This window comes from Chiloscyllium punctatum, chromosome 36 (genome assembly GCF_047496795.1).
Source record: "Chiloscyllium punctatum isolate Juve2018m chromosome 36, sChiPun1.3, whole genome shotgun sequence".
Taxonomy (NCBI): domain Eukaryota; kingdom Metazoa; phylum Chordata; class Chondrichthyes; order Orectolobiformes; family Hemiscylliidae; genus Chiloscyllium; species Chiloscyllium punctatum.
In genome coordinates, this window is record NC_092774.1 from 34,692,191 (window position 1) to 34,706,998 (window position 14,808).

The window sequence follows — 14,808 nt, forward strand, 5'->3', positions numbered from 1 at the left end:
AAACTTACATTCTCAAGATAGCTTTTAACTATAGTTGTCATCTCAGCTCAGATAATGTATTGAAGGTGAGACATTAAAGTCTGTCTGTGTCCCAATGTTAGGTCAGACTGATTCTATTTCTAAAGTGGGAGCTACAGAATCTTACATGGATTTATGCAGTTTTTGAGTAATTCGGAATAAATGGACTTCTGCAAGGAAGTGTACAAACAACTGACCAGGAACACGATAGGCAACTACCAGCTGATCTGACCAAAGAGCACAACCGTGAACTGACAGCATTCATCAAGACTTCTGATCCAATCTTTCCAGAAGCTCAGCATCCACGGACTAGTTCAATCCATGGATGTATCAGTACTCTACACCAGCATTCCTCATGACGATGGCATCACGGTAACAGCCTCAGTACTCAATACCAACAACTGCCAATCTCTGAGCACTGTCCTACAACTCATCCGCTTCATTTTCAACCACAACATTTTCACCTTTGGCAACCAGTTCTTCATCCAGACACATAGAACAGCCATGGGGACCAAATTTTCACCCCTGTATGCCAACATTTTCACGCAGGGGTTCGAACAAGGCTTCTTTTCTGCACAGGACCTCCAACCAACACTATACACCAGATACATTGATGACATTTCTTCCTCTGGACCCATGGTGAGGAGTCACTGAAACAACGATACTGTGATATTAACAAGTTTCATCCCACCATCACACTCGCAACACTCTTTAGTATCTGTCTCATTTTTGAACACATGCAGCTCTATCAAGGATGGGTATCTCAGCACTTCTCTGTACCGCAAACCCACGGATAACCTGACAGTGCTACACTTCTCTAGTGAAACATATTAAAACAGCCACCCCCTCTGGACAAGCCCTTCGCATACATAGGATCTGTTCAGGTGAGGAGGAACGTGACAGACACTTGGAAGTACACAAGCATGATCCCATAAGAACGGGATACAATGTTCAACTCATCAACTGCCACTTCCAATGTGTCACAGCAAGAAATTGGAATGACTTCCTTTAGGAGACTGACACGAGCTGCAACCAAAATGGTACCATTTGTTGTCCAGTACTTCTCAGGAGCCGAAACACTACGCCATGTTCTTCACAGCCTGCAACACATTATTGATGAGGATGAGCACCTCGCCAAGACCTTCCCCACGCCTCCACTTCTCGCCTTCAAACAACTGCCAAACTTTAAACAGATAATTGTTCTCAGAAAACTGCCTGGCCTTCAGGACAACACAATACAACTCTGTCACGGCAGATGATGAAAGACGTATCAGAGTGTTGACACGATTACCACCATTACACGTGGGGACAGCACCCACCATGAGTGCAGCAGGTACTCATGTGACTCAGCCAACATTGTTTTATCTCATACACTGCAGGCAATGATGCCCTGAGTCTTGGTATATTGGCGAGACCGAGCAGAGGCTACAGCAACAGATGAATGGACACTGCACAACAATCACCAGCCAGGAGTGTTCCCTCCCAGTCGGGGAACACTACAGCGGTCCGGGGCATTCAGCCTTGAACCTTCGGGTGACCATCCTTCAAGGTAGACTTCAGGATAGGCAACAACGGAAAGTGGCTGGGCAGAGGCTGATAGCCAAGCTCAATACCCATGGAGATGGCGTCAACCAGGACCTTGTGTTCCAGTCACACTACAAGTGACCCCACTATAATATACATTCTCACTCACTCACTCACTCACACTCACTCACTCTCTCACACACTCATGCATTTACACAAATACATGCTCCTCCAAACCAACACACTCACACAGACTCTCTCTTATACACATGCGCTCTCTCAAAGGCTCTCTCTCACACACACCCTCTCACAGACTTATACCCCATTACACACTCACACTCTCTCTCTCTCTCTCTCACTCACTCACACACACATACACACCCTCTCACAGACTTATACCCCATTACACTCTGTCACACACACACGATCACTCGGTTTCTCCTGCACACACTCACACACATAAAAGTTTGTGGGTTGAATTTGTACTTGCAGAATCGCATTTTATTTTGCTCAAAAACTCATACACGTAAGATTCTGTAATACCACGATAGAAATAGAATCTGTCTGACCTAACATTGGGACACAGACAGGCTTTAACTTAACACCTTCAATGCATTATCTGATTGAGATGACACCTATTGTTAAAAGCTATGTTGAGACGGGAACTTTTGAAAAGTTCTGGGATTGAAGGAATCAAAACTAACATGGTCGTTCTAAAAGATGATAGAGGTCAGCTAAAGTTGTTTAATATTCCATTCCATGACACTGCAATCCTGTTGCTATAAAGTCTGTGTGTTATGATTCTGCTCCACAACCAACCGATGAAGAAGCAGCGCTTTGAAAACTAGTGATTCCAAATAAACCTGTTGGGCGACATTGTGTGATTTTTAACTTTGAAAATGTCATCAATGCCAACATCGCCATACTGCGCATGCTACTCGGTGTCAGCAACATACTGCGCATGTTCCACAGTGTCAGCAAAACATTACGCATGCTCACACAACAAGCGGAAACACTCTATGACCTTGCTTTGATGGACCAATGAGAAGCTCTGGAGGACCGGATGGAGACTGGTCCTCCTGCCAATCACCGCAAACCCATTGTCTGGATGCGGAAGGAGGACCATGAATTTCTGAACTTGCTGCAGCTGCTCCTCTCTCTCTGAATGAAGATTGAGCTTCACCCCAGACTGCAACCTCCTTCCTCTGTCCAACATCTGTGAGTACAACACACTCTTTTCTCAACCCCGTTTCCATTCCGGAATTGAGCTGTTGACTTGCGGGAAACGGAGTGAATCCAGGGAGAGGACAGACTCTGGGAAAGTTAGTCCAGGTCTTTTTTCAATGGCAAATCCAGGAGAATTGACATTTCAGGCTCGAGCCTTTCATCAGTAATGATGTGTGGACGAACAAAGGGGCCTCTGCGTCCTTCTAATCCAGTCAGTGCAAGTTGTCAGACAGGTGCAGCAAGTAGTGAGTAAAGCAAGTGGTATATTAGCAAAAGGAATTGAGTTCAGAAGTGGGGACGCCTTCCTGCAGTTAGGGCGTAATTGAAAATATCCAAGGTTGAGTTCATCTGATTTTTGAACAACAAAGATGTGATGGTTATGGGGGAAGGCAAGACCAATACAGATCCGATATAGAAACAGACCCTTCAGTCCAACTAGTCCATGCTGACTATGTTCTCAAACTGAACTGGACTTACCTGCCTGTGTTTAACCTATATCCCTCTGAACCTTTTATGTTGGAGTCATAAAGATGTACAGCACAGAAACAGACCCTTCAGTCCAATTTGTCTATGCCTACCAGTTATCCTAATCTAGTCTATTTGCCAGCCCTGGGCCCATATCCCTAGAACCCCTTCTATTATAGACCAATCCAAATGCCTTTTAAATTCTGTAATTATACCAGTCTCCACCACTTCCTCTGGCTGGTCATTTCATATATGCACTACTCTGTGTGAAAAGGCTCCCCTCAGAGCTCTTTTATGTTTTTCCCCGTTTGCCCAAACCCTTTAGTTCTGCACTCCCCCACCCCAGGGAGAAGACTTTGTCTATTTACCCTATCCATGCCTCTCATGATTTTATAAACCTCGAAGGTCATCCCTCAGCCTCCGACGCTCCAGGGAAAACAGCCCCACCCTATTCAGCCTCTCCCAAGAGCTAATTTTTTTCAAATCTGGCAACATGCTGGTAAATCTTTCCTGAACCCTTTCAAGTTTCACACCGTCCTTCTGATGCGCAGGAGACCAGAGTTGCATGCAATATTCCAAATGTGGCCTCACCAATGTCCTGTAAAGCTGCAACATCACCTACCTCCCAACTCCTTTACTCAGTGCTATAACCGATAAAGGAAAGCATACCAAATGCTGCCTTCACTATCATATCTACCTGGGACTCTACCTTGAAGGAACTATGAACCTGCACTCCAAGGTCTCTTTGTTCAGCAACACTCCCCAGGACCTTACCATAAAGTGTATACGTCCTGCTTTGATTTGCTTTTCCAAAATCCAGCACTTCACACTTATTTAAATTAAACTTCATCATTCATGTACTAATCCAAATGTCTTTTAAATGTTCTAACTGTATCTGCATCCACCCTGACCTGCAGTGCTTTTCCAGCACCACTCTAATCGAGACTCTGGTTTCCAGCATCTACAGTCCTTGTTTTTACCTTTTACGTCGGTATACTCAGATCTACTTATGATCTGTTCAATGCTGATGCAAGCTCGACAGGCTAAATGGCCTATTCCTGCTCCCAAATTGCACACTCCTAGTCCAGGACAGCAAGGGACCATAAAACACAGGAGCAGAAATTAGGCCTCTCAGCCCATCAGGGATGCTCCACTATTAAGTTCTGGCTGATAGGTTTCTCAATCCCATTCTCCCACTTTCTCCCTGTAACCCTCGATCCCCTTGATACTTAAGAACCTATTTATCTCCATCTTAAATCTACTCAGTGACCTGGCCTCCACAGCCTTCTGTAGCAATGAATTCCACATATTCACCACTCACCGGCTGAAAATGTTTCATCTTATCTTTGTTCTAAAAGATATTCCTTTTACTCTGATGCTGTGCCCTCAGGTCCTAGACTCTTCTACCAATAGGAACATCTTCCCCATGTACACTCTGTCCAGGCCATTCAGAATTCTGTCTGTTTGAATTTGATCTCACCCCTCCCCGAGTGTGGGCCTGTTAATCAGCATGAACCACACCCTTCAGGATGAGTTACAGCAGGAATTAGGTTCAGCAAAGTCAGAATGGAGGAAGTGTGTGTGGGATGGAGATTCTCAGCTTTTAGGGGATGAGAGAGGAAACGAAGTTCAATATAAATTAGAATTGATCGGATGGGCTGATGGGCCCAGGAATGGCAAAATGAGTTTAATTTAGATAAATGTGAGGTGTTACATTTTGTAAGGCAAATCAGGGCACGACTTACATAGTTAATGGGAAGTGATGCTAAACAAATTGTCCTTACAGGTTCATAATTCCTTGAAAGTGGAATTGCAGGGAGACAGGATTGTGAAGAAGGCATTTGGTAGGCTTTCCTTTCTTGGTCAGAGCATTGAGTACAGGGGTTGGGAGGTCATGTTTGGCCACTTTTGGAAAACTGTGTGCAATTCCAGTTGCCCTCCTCTGGAAGAATGTTGTGAAACTTAAAAGGGTTCAGAAAAGATTTACAAAGATGTAGGCAGAGTTGGAGGGTTTGAGCGATAGGAAGATGCTGAATACGCCAGGGATAATTTCCCTGGAGCATTGGAGGCTGATGGGTGACCTGACAGAAGTTTATAAGGGGTATAGATAGGTTTGATAGCCAAAATCTTTTCCCCATGGTAGGCGACTCCAAACCTAGAGCAGCACGGTGGCACAGTGGTTAGCACTGCTGCCTCACAGCTCCAGCGATCCGGGTTCATTTTCCGCCTCAGGTGACTGACTGTATGGAGTTTGCACGTTCTCCCCGTATCTGCGCGGGTTTCCTCCGGGTGCTCCGGTTTCCTCCCACAGTCCAAAGATGTGCAGGTCAGGTGAATTGGCCATACTAAATTGCCTGTACTGTTAGGTAAGGGGTAAATGTAGGGGTAGGAGTATGGGTGGGTTGCGCTTCGGCGGGTTGGTGTGAACTTGTTGGGCCGAAGGGCCTGTTTCCGCTCTGTAATGTAATGTAATCTAATCTAATCTAGAGGGCATCGATTTCACGTGAAAGGGGAAAGATTTAAAATGGACCTGAGGGGCAACTTTTTCACACAGAGGGTAGTGCATGTTTGGAATGAGCTGCCAGAGGAAGTGGTGGAGGCTACTACAATTAAAACATTTGAAAGGCATCTGGATGGGTATGTGAATAAGAAGGATTTAGAGAGATACAGGCCAAATGCTGGCAAATGGTATTAGATGTGTTTAGGATATCTGGTCGGCATGGATGAGTTGGACCGAAGGCTGTGTTTCTGTGCTGTATGAGTTTAATCATCTTGCGTGAAAGCAGAAGTGTTGTGAAGACTGGACTTTCAGAGCAGCTTTCAAAGATGTTTTGCCTTTACTGGAAGCAGAAGAAGTGACAATGAAGTATTTAATTGGTGAGACAGCAACTGAGTACATGAGTACATCTAGGATTTTGGTGGAAAGTGGGAATTCATTGCACTGTGAGGGTGAAGTGCTTTAAGGCTTCCCAGCAGTAAGGACAGTGTGCTGATTGGGGTGCCCAGTGAAGGGTTAGGTGGATTTTTGAGTTAAACTGCTCATTTCTGCCAGCCTCCAACATTGTATTTCCAATGCTGTCCATCAGAAGGAGCTGTGTATAACTGGTATTGTTAGAAGCCTTTGGGTTTTCAGCCCTGCAGGAATGGCATTGTTTCATCAGCATTGTAAAGGTGACTGGCAGCAGAGGGAGGTGTGGGCTGTGTTCACTAGAAATGATTAAGCATTTAGATAACATACATACGAGAGGGCAGGATGGGATTTGTCTTTCGATTTGCAGAAGGTGGGAGATCCTGGGAGCTGTGATCTGAGGCAAACAACTGCGGTAAATCATAGAAGCCTTACAGTGTGGAAGCAGGCTGTTCAGCCCATCAAGTCCATTCTGACCCCTCCGATGAGCATCCTGCCCATACACCCCTCCCCCTCCCACTCCTACCCCCACCCCTTAGGGAATCAGGGGTTCGGGATAATGCAAGTAAGAAGAGCTGAGATGATGGATAGATCAGCCACGATCTTAATAAATGGTGAAGCAGGCTCAACAGTACAAATGGCCTACTCCTGTTTCTATTACTATGAAACTATAACCCACCTAACCTGTACATCCCTGGCCCCTATGGGCAATTCAGCATGGCCAATCCAAATCAAGGCAGGTGAGCAATGTAATGATGTGGAAAATGGATGTCAGAGAACAATAGAAAGGAACAAGGAGAATAAACTTACCAGAAATTAAAACTTGGTTCAAAAGATTACAAACAATAAAACTAAAAGGTCAGTATCTGAATGTGTGCTTGTTATGAAGGGGTAGAGGTACTGTACCTTTAAGAGAGTTAAAAAATCGAGCAGAACAAAGTGTTCTAAACAAGATGAGATTGTAATATTTGGTCAACACAAATACAGCAACTGGGTTGCCATGAGGCACAAACTAATTCACATTTGGCCAATCAGTTTAAATTTTGCCCCAACATACCAAAGTCCAATCAAGTTTGAATTAAGTATTTTGATAATATTAACACCAATAAAATGATCCGATGTTTTGAACTATAAAACCAGGCATTTTTGTGAGTTTTAATACTCTGTGTTGGACATAAAGAGTAAAGTTGTTAATTTTTACTTTAAATTTTTACCTCTGGGATAGTTCTTTGCCTCTCAAACTTTTACATAGTACTGCATGGGGTGAATCATTTCTGTGTTGATGGTTTAATTTAGCAGAGGGGGTTACCCCGTGTCGTAACAGTGCTGCAACGTAACAAAAGTGAATTAATTGACTACACACATTGAAGAGAATGATTTTGATCTGGGACTCCTTACAGAGACATGGCTTCAGGATGACAAGGATTGGATCCTAAATATTGAGGGGATTTGTGGCATTCAAGTCGAATGGGAAGCTAGGTAAAGGTAGAGGGTTGACACTGCTAATCAAAGCACTGATCACAGGGTAGTCTGGTGTCAGCTCGGATTTCAGGTCCTGGTTTCTTTGTCCTCTATTGATCTCCCTGTTCCCACACAGTTGTTGTCCGTTCTCAGCTCTGCTTCATTTCTGCTGAAGCTTTAACCTTTTTGACACCTTCCGGAACAATAAATCATTCAGTCAATCAAAGTCCAACCCACAGTCTCCCAGCCTGTCAACCATCCAGACACAGAGTATCATACCAGAAAATATAACAAAAAAGATGAAAAGTTAGAATTAAATAGGTGCTTGTCTGTTCATTGGCGAGTAAACTAGAAATAGGGGTCTGCAAGGATTCTTATAGTGCCCTAATTGAAGAATTGTCTCTCCCTTACATCTAAGTATTAGTACCAAGCTATGACTTATAACAATATTTACATCAACAGAAATAAAGCATCTGTTATGCAATAGACCTAGAGATATACAGTATGGAACTAGACTTTCTCTCTCTCGTGTGTGCGTGCGCGCGCGCGCACACACACACACACACACACCCCAAGGTCTATGGGGTGAATTTGTATTTGCAGATACCATGTATTTTGCTCAAAAAATGCAGAATCTGCACGCAGACAATACATGGAATATTTTATAAATTCCACTTTGGAAAAAGAACCAGTCTGATTCAAAAACTGGGATACAGACAGACCCTGGCCTCACACCTTTAATGCATTGTCTGAGCTGAGTTGTCATCTTTTCTTATAAAACCTTAAGTTATCTCGAGTAGGTGTCTTATAAGAAGTTCTGGAGTTTACATATTAATGACACCAGCAACTCATTCTAAAAGATGAAAGACTTTACAATCCAGATTTCTTCAATGTATCATTTCAGTGGCATGACTCTGTAATGTTTTGCTGTAAACTCAGTGTCTTATGATCTTATACTCCACAACCACCTGATGAAGGAGCAGTGCTCCGAAAGCTACTGCTTCCAAATAAACCTGTTGGACTGGCGTCATGTGATTTTTATCTTTGCCCAGGTTAGGGTGGATTGACCCTGCTAAATTACCCATAGTGCTCAGGGTTTTGCAGGTGTGGGAGAATTGTTAGAAGCGATTTGATTCCACCTTCTCGTGACTGTCTATGTGAACTTTGGTATGTTCTCCCCCTTCTGTCTGCGGGGGTTACCTCTGGGTGCTCCGGTTTCCTCCCACAGTCCAAGGATCTGCAGTTTCGGATGGATCGGCTGTGCTAAAGTGTCCAGGTATGTGCAGGTTAGCCATGGGGAACTGCAGGGCTGTAGAGTAAGTTGATGAGTCTGGGTGGGATGCTGTGTGGAAGGTCGGTGTGAATTTGATAGGTGAAATGGCCTGCAGGGATTATATAATTCTTCTGCTTTAGCCATATGTGGATTGAGAAATGACTGCTGTGGGAGGAGTAGGTTCCAGTTCATGGGACACTGCCCCAGTCCTGGGGAAGGTGGGAATTGTGCTGTCTCTCTCCCCACCCACTGCCCCCATCCATTCTCTCCCGCCCCGCAACTCTCTGCCCCCCATTTTCTCTCTCTCGCCCTCATTGTCTTCCTCCACCCTTTGACCGCCGAGTCTTTCCTTTCCGCCCCCACCACCACCCTCTGTTCCCCCCAGTCTCTTATGGCCCCCACAATCTGTCACCCTGTCCATTCTGTATCTCTTCCAACTCCCACTAAACTTTCTCATGCCTCGAGCTCTCTTTGATCGCTGTATCAAGCTCATCTCAGAAGAGAGAGAGAGAGAATGGTTGGTGATTACACTGCCTGGGAGATGGGGGTGCATGAGAAATGGCTGATCTTTCAAATTGAGTATAGCTAAAATAATATATTCAGAAACAGTATTAAAGTTTGAACGCATGTTCAATTTTATATTAAGACAAAGCTGCAGCCATCTTTCTCAAACTTGCTTTGAATTATGTGCAGTTGAGGACAGGCTGTTCAGGGTGAATGAGGCTTTTGCCCGAAATGTCAATTTTCCTGCTCCTTGGATGTTGCCTGACCTGTTGTGATTTTCTAGCACCACAGTCTTGACTCTAATCTTCAGCATCTGCAGTACTCACTTTCGCCTGTTAGGGGTGAATGGCTGATTCCTAGTCTTGAAAAATTGGTTCTGTTAGAAGGTGTAGAGGTGTATTCTACCTTCAAGAGAGTTGAAAAGTGAGCAGAACCACCTGACATAGCACCAAATGTTCTGAACAATGTAACAATTTAACATTTGGTCAAACAGCTCAGTAGCTGGGTTGCCTGGAGACAAAAATATACTCAATTTTGGCCAATTGATTTAAATCTTGCCCCAAAATACTGAATTCCAATCAAGTTTGAATTTAGTATTTTGCGAATATTGGTTAGCACTGCTGCCTCACACCACCATGGTTGATTCCAGCCTTGGGTGACTGTCTGTGTGGAGTTTGCACATTCTCCCTGTGTCTGCTTGGGTTTCCTCTTGGTGCTCCAGTTTCCTCCCACAGTCCAAAGATGTGCAGGTCAGGTGAATTGGCTATGCTATATTGCCCGTAGTGTTAGGTGCATTCGTCAGAGGGAAATGGGTCTGGGTGGGTTACTCTTCGGAGGGTTGGTGTGGACTGGTTGGGCCGAAGGGCCTGGTTCCGCACTATAGGGAATTTAGTCTAATCTAATATTAACACCAATGAAATGACTTGATGCTTTGGAGTACAATATCAAAAAAAAAGTTGAACAGTTACAGGAGAACTTCCCAAAAGACCAACAAATTTAGGCTGCTAGTGAGAACTCTGAGAGGTACCTGTCCAGAGAAGGAGTCTGCACAGAGAAAAAACATCGACACTGACCTGGAGAGCAAATCTACAGAGGAAGATACAAAGAGAAGATTTAACGGCTGGCTGGTTTTGAAGTTTGAATCTTTCGGTAAATCTTAATCAGGGTTTTTATTGGACTGGTATCATACAGGGGAAGGTAGAAGATAGAAAGGAGTTGTAAATAGTTGTTAATTAATTATTCTCCGTTAGACTTTACTAAATAAAGTTGTTAATTTTTACTTTAAATACTGACCTTTGGGAATAGTTTCTTGGTTCTTAAATTTTCCAGATTACTGCATGGATTAAACCTTCTCTATGTTGCTGGTTTAAATTAGGTGGGGGAGGTTGCACCCAGAGTTTTAAAATTTGGGGGCTTTCGTCTGAGATTTGAACTGGTTTAGACAGATTTGAATAGATTTGGCGGTACGAAAAATCCCAGCAGATTTAAACACTTGCAAGTTAGTGTCCTAGATCATTAAATAAAACTTTAAATAGTGACTTTTAGAAACAGTTCCTTACCTCTTGAATTTTCACATTACCACATGGGGTACATCTTTTTTGGGTTTGAATTAGTGGGGGGTGCAGTCCGTGTCACAACAGTTCTGACTATGTAGAAATAGAGTAGTGGAGCATGGAAAGAAACTGTTTGTTCCGTGCCAATTGGATATCCTAAATTAATCTAGGCCTATTTGCCAGCTCTTGGCCCATATCCCTCCAAACCTTCCTGTTCATATAATAATCCAGATGCCTTTTGAATATTGGAATTGTACCAGCCTCCACCACTTCCTCTGGGAGCTCATTCAATCCACGTACCACCCGCTCCGTGAAACAGTTGCCCTTTAGGTCCCTTTTAATCCTTTCCCCTCTCACCCTAGTATAAATCAATTGCTGCTTTTTCTGAACAGACTCGGTGGCTGGCACTGCTGCCTTATAGCGCTAGGGACCCGGGTTTGATCTCAGTCTCTGGTAACTGTCGGAGTGGAGTTTGCACCTTCTCTGTGTGGGATTCCTTTGGGTGCTCCGGTTTCTTCCCACAATCCAAAGATGTGCAGGTTTGGAGAGGGCACTTCTTGAGGGGAATTAACTTTCACACTTTTTTTCTACTCCTTAGGTCCCTTTTAAATCTTTCCCCTCTCACCTTCAACCTATGCCCTCCAGTTTGGGAGTCCCCTATCCTGAGGAAAAGATGAGTAGTCAAATAAAATGCAAAAGAAATAAAATGTCGAGCCGCAGGATAAATATAAAATGTGACTCCAGCCTTTCTTGTCTCCGATTGTCATTTGGGCACAAATCCTGTCAGTAACACCAGCAACTTCACACAGCATCTTGCGCATGCTCCTCGGTGACAACACACACTGCGCATGTTCACCGGTGTCAGCAAAACCTGCGCGTTGGGCCAATTGAAAGCCCTGGAGGACCGGAAGGAGCGTGGTCCTCCTGCTAATCAGAGACACCCCTATTGTGTGTGTGTCTCTCTCTCACTCAATCTCAATTTATGGAGGGGACAGATTCTGGAAAAGTTGGGCCAGGTCTGTGTCTCAGTTGGCAAACTCATGGAAAATGCAGTACCACGATGTGAAGTGATAGCATTCCCTGTTGGGGGGTAAACAGCAGAAAGGAGATGCATTGTTTAAATGGTGATATATTGGGATGTGGAGAAAATGAGGACTGCAAATGTTGGAGATCAGAGTCAAAAAGTGTGGTGCTCGAAACGCACAGCAGATGAGGCAGCATCCGAGGATCCGGAGAGTCCGCGTTACAGGTGCGAGCCCTTCATCAGGAATGTATCTCAAGGGGCCTCAGCGTCCTTCCATACCAGTCAATGCCAGTTGTCATATGTGCAGCAAGCAATGAGCAAAGCAGGTGTTATATAAGCAAGAGGAATTGAGTCCAGAAGTGGGGATGTCTTCCTGCAGTTATGGGATCATTGAATATATTCAAGGCTGAGTTCATCTGATTTTGGAACAACAAAGAATTGGATGTTTATGGGGAAGGCAAGAAAATGGTTTTCAGACCATTGCAGAACAGTTACCGAGTCAAACAGCACAGAAACAGTCCCTTCAGTCCAACTACTCCATGCTATGTTCTCAAATTAATCTAATCCCACCTGCCAGTGTTTGGCCTATATCCCTCTGTCACAAAGCTGGTCCTTTTACTAAAAGCTGGTCCTTCTTCTCAAGGTTGCTGTGTCCTTGGTTTTTTTTCAGAGGGGTGGTAAAAAGACCCGGGCTCTGAGCGACTGGTTTAGTACAGAGATGAAAAACGGTATTGGGAGGCATTTTTGGTTATATGTGAACAGATGAGTCTTGAGGCCAAAGCTTTTATGTTTTAGAAGTGACCTGTACAATGAAAGGGGAGTGGTCAGTCCTGAAAGCTGGAGTCTCGTTTGGGTGAGTTAAGCAGTGGTCTATGTGGAGAAAGGCTGATAACACTGTCTCCTTCTGCCCTTCGAACTTCAACTGTAAGTCTCTGTTTCAGTTTTACTTTGTTTAAGGGGTTTTTGTTTGGTACTGTTGTGTACCAGCATTGCGAAGAGTATTAAGAGTTTCTCCACAGCTTGTACTGTACTTAATAAAGTTTGGTTGTTCACAGAAGTTGGCGTATTGCAGTGTAAGAAGCTCAAGCAAAAGAACTTAACAAAGGAACCTAAGGGATAAGTCTTTCATGCAGAAAGTGGCGTGTTTAAGGAAAGAGCTGTCAGAGGAAGTGGTGGGTGCTGGTACAATTATGACATTAAAAGGCATCTGGATGGGTATACGATTAGGAAGGGTTTAGACGATATGGGCCAAATACTGGCAAATCGGCCGAGATTAGGTTAGGTTATCTAGTTGGCACGGATGAATTAGACTAAAGGGTCTGTTTCTGTGCCTAATATCTCTATCACTCTGGCTTGCCACTAACATTTGCCACATCTGTGTGTACAGTTTCTCTCTGGTGTCCGTGTCAATGCCTTGATATCTCACTCTTAACCGGACTGGCAGTGATGACTTTTGTAATCTTTTCTTACAGATTATCTGAAGACAGAAGTTTCAAAGTCAACAGATAAAGGGCTGATGTTCAAAATGTTGATTCTCCTGCTTCTCTGATGCTGCTTGCCGTGCTGCGCTTTTCCAGCGACGCAGTTTTTGACTCTGACTCTCCAGCGTCTCCAGTCCTCACTTTCACGTCAGTGTCTGACAGTTACTCAATCCATCAGGACCACAACAATTTTCAACTATGATTCTGTGAGAAGGAGCAAAGCTTTCTTTTTGGTTCCTGTTTGAGTACGGGGGCACTGGTTGAAAGACCCTACTGTTGCAGCGCACTGAGTGTGGAGCCTGAAACAACTCTACTGCCTGGAAAGAAGAATTCATGGCGGGGTTGTACACGTGTGTGTGCAGGTGAAGCTTCGGCCATGGAGAAACCCGAGGAAACACAACCTGTTGAGAAACCATGGAAGTGTGGCGACTGTGGGAAGGGCTTCCGTGTCCCATCTGTCCTGGCGGCTCATCAGTGCAATCACACTGGGAAGAGGCCGTTCTCCAGCCCCGAGCGGGCAAAGGGCTTTACCTGCTCTTGTGTCCTGCTGGCCCACCAGCATATACACACTGGTGAGAGGACGTCTTACTGCTCCATGTGCGGGAAAGGGTTCACTTGGGTGGACAACCTCCAGACCCACCAGCAATTCCACACAGGGGAGAGGCTCTTCAGTTGCCACGAGTGCGGGAAAGCCTTCAGCAATTCCTCCGACCTGCTGAAGCACCGGCGGGTCCACACGGGGGAGAGGCCATTCAGCTGCCCCGAATGCGGGAAGGCCTTCAGCGACTCCTCCAACCTGCTGAGGCACCGGCGGGTCCACACGGGGGAGAGGCCCTTCAGCTGCCCAGAGTGCGGGAAGGCCTTCAGCAATTCCTCCAACCTGCTGGCCCATCAGCAGGTCCACACGGGGGAGAGGCCCTTCAGCTGCCCAGAGTGTGGGAAGGCCTTCAGCAATTCTTCTGACCTGCTGAGACACCGGCGAATCCACACGGGGGAGAGGCCATTCGCCTGCCCTGAGTGTGGTAAGGCCTTCAGCAATTCCTCTGACCTGTTGTCCCACCGGCGGGTCCACACCAGGGAAAGGCCATTCAGCTGCCCCGAGTGTGGGAAGGGGTTTACCCGCTCCTCCAAACTGCTGGCCCACCAATGGGTCCACACCGGGGAGAAGCCGTTTGCCTGCCCCGACTGCGGGCGGAGGTTCACATTGTCCTGCAACTTGCAGAGGCACCAGCGGGGACACCAGTGCATCCAACAATCAGATTCCACCAGTGACGCTGCAGTGGGTCACCCACAGGGCTGAACCTCCTGTCCATTCTGTCAGTGGGTGTAGTGGTTTTTTTTTGTTTTGTGCTGGACTCACCATCCCCCCC

General features: G+C 45.3%; 1 protein-coding gene across 1 annotated transcript; it reads left to right on the forward strand.

Annotated features, from left to right (window-relative positions):
* Positions 1-2,540: 2,540 nt before the first annotated feature.
* Positions 2,541-14,808, forward strand: LOC140460370 (uncharacterized). Its single transcript, XM_072554878.1, has 2 exons — positions 2,541-2,760; positions 13,430-14,808. The coding sequence occupies exon 2, from the start codon at positions 13,815-13,817 to the stop codon at positions 14,736-14,738; it is 924 nt and encodes a 307-aa protein (XP_072410979.1). The 5' UTR covers positions 2,541-2,760; positions 13,430-13,814; the 3' UTR covers positions 14,739-14,808.

Coding starts and splice junctions, on each gene's coding strand:
- LOC140460370 (XM_072554878.1), top strand. CDS start 13,815: ATGGAGAAACCCGAGGAAACACAACCTGTTGAGAAACCATGGAAGTGT.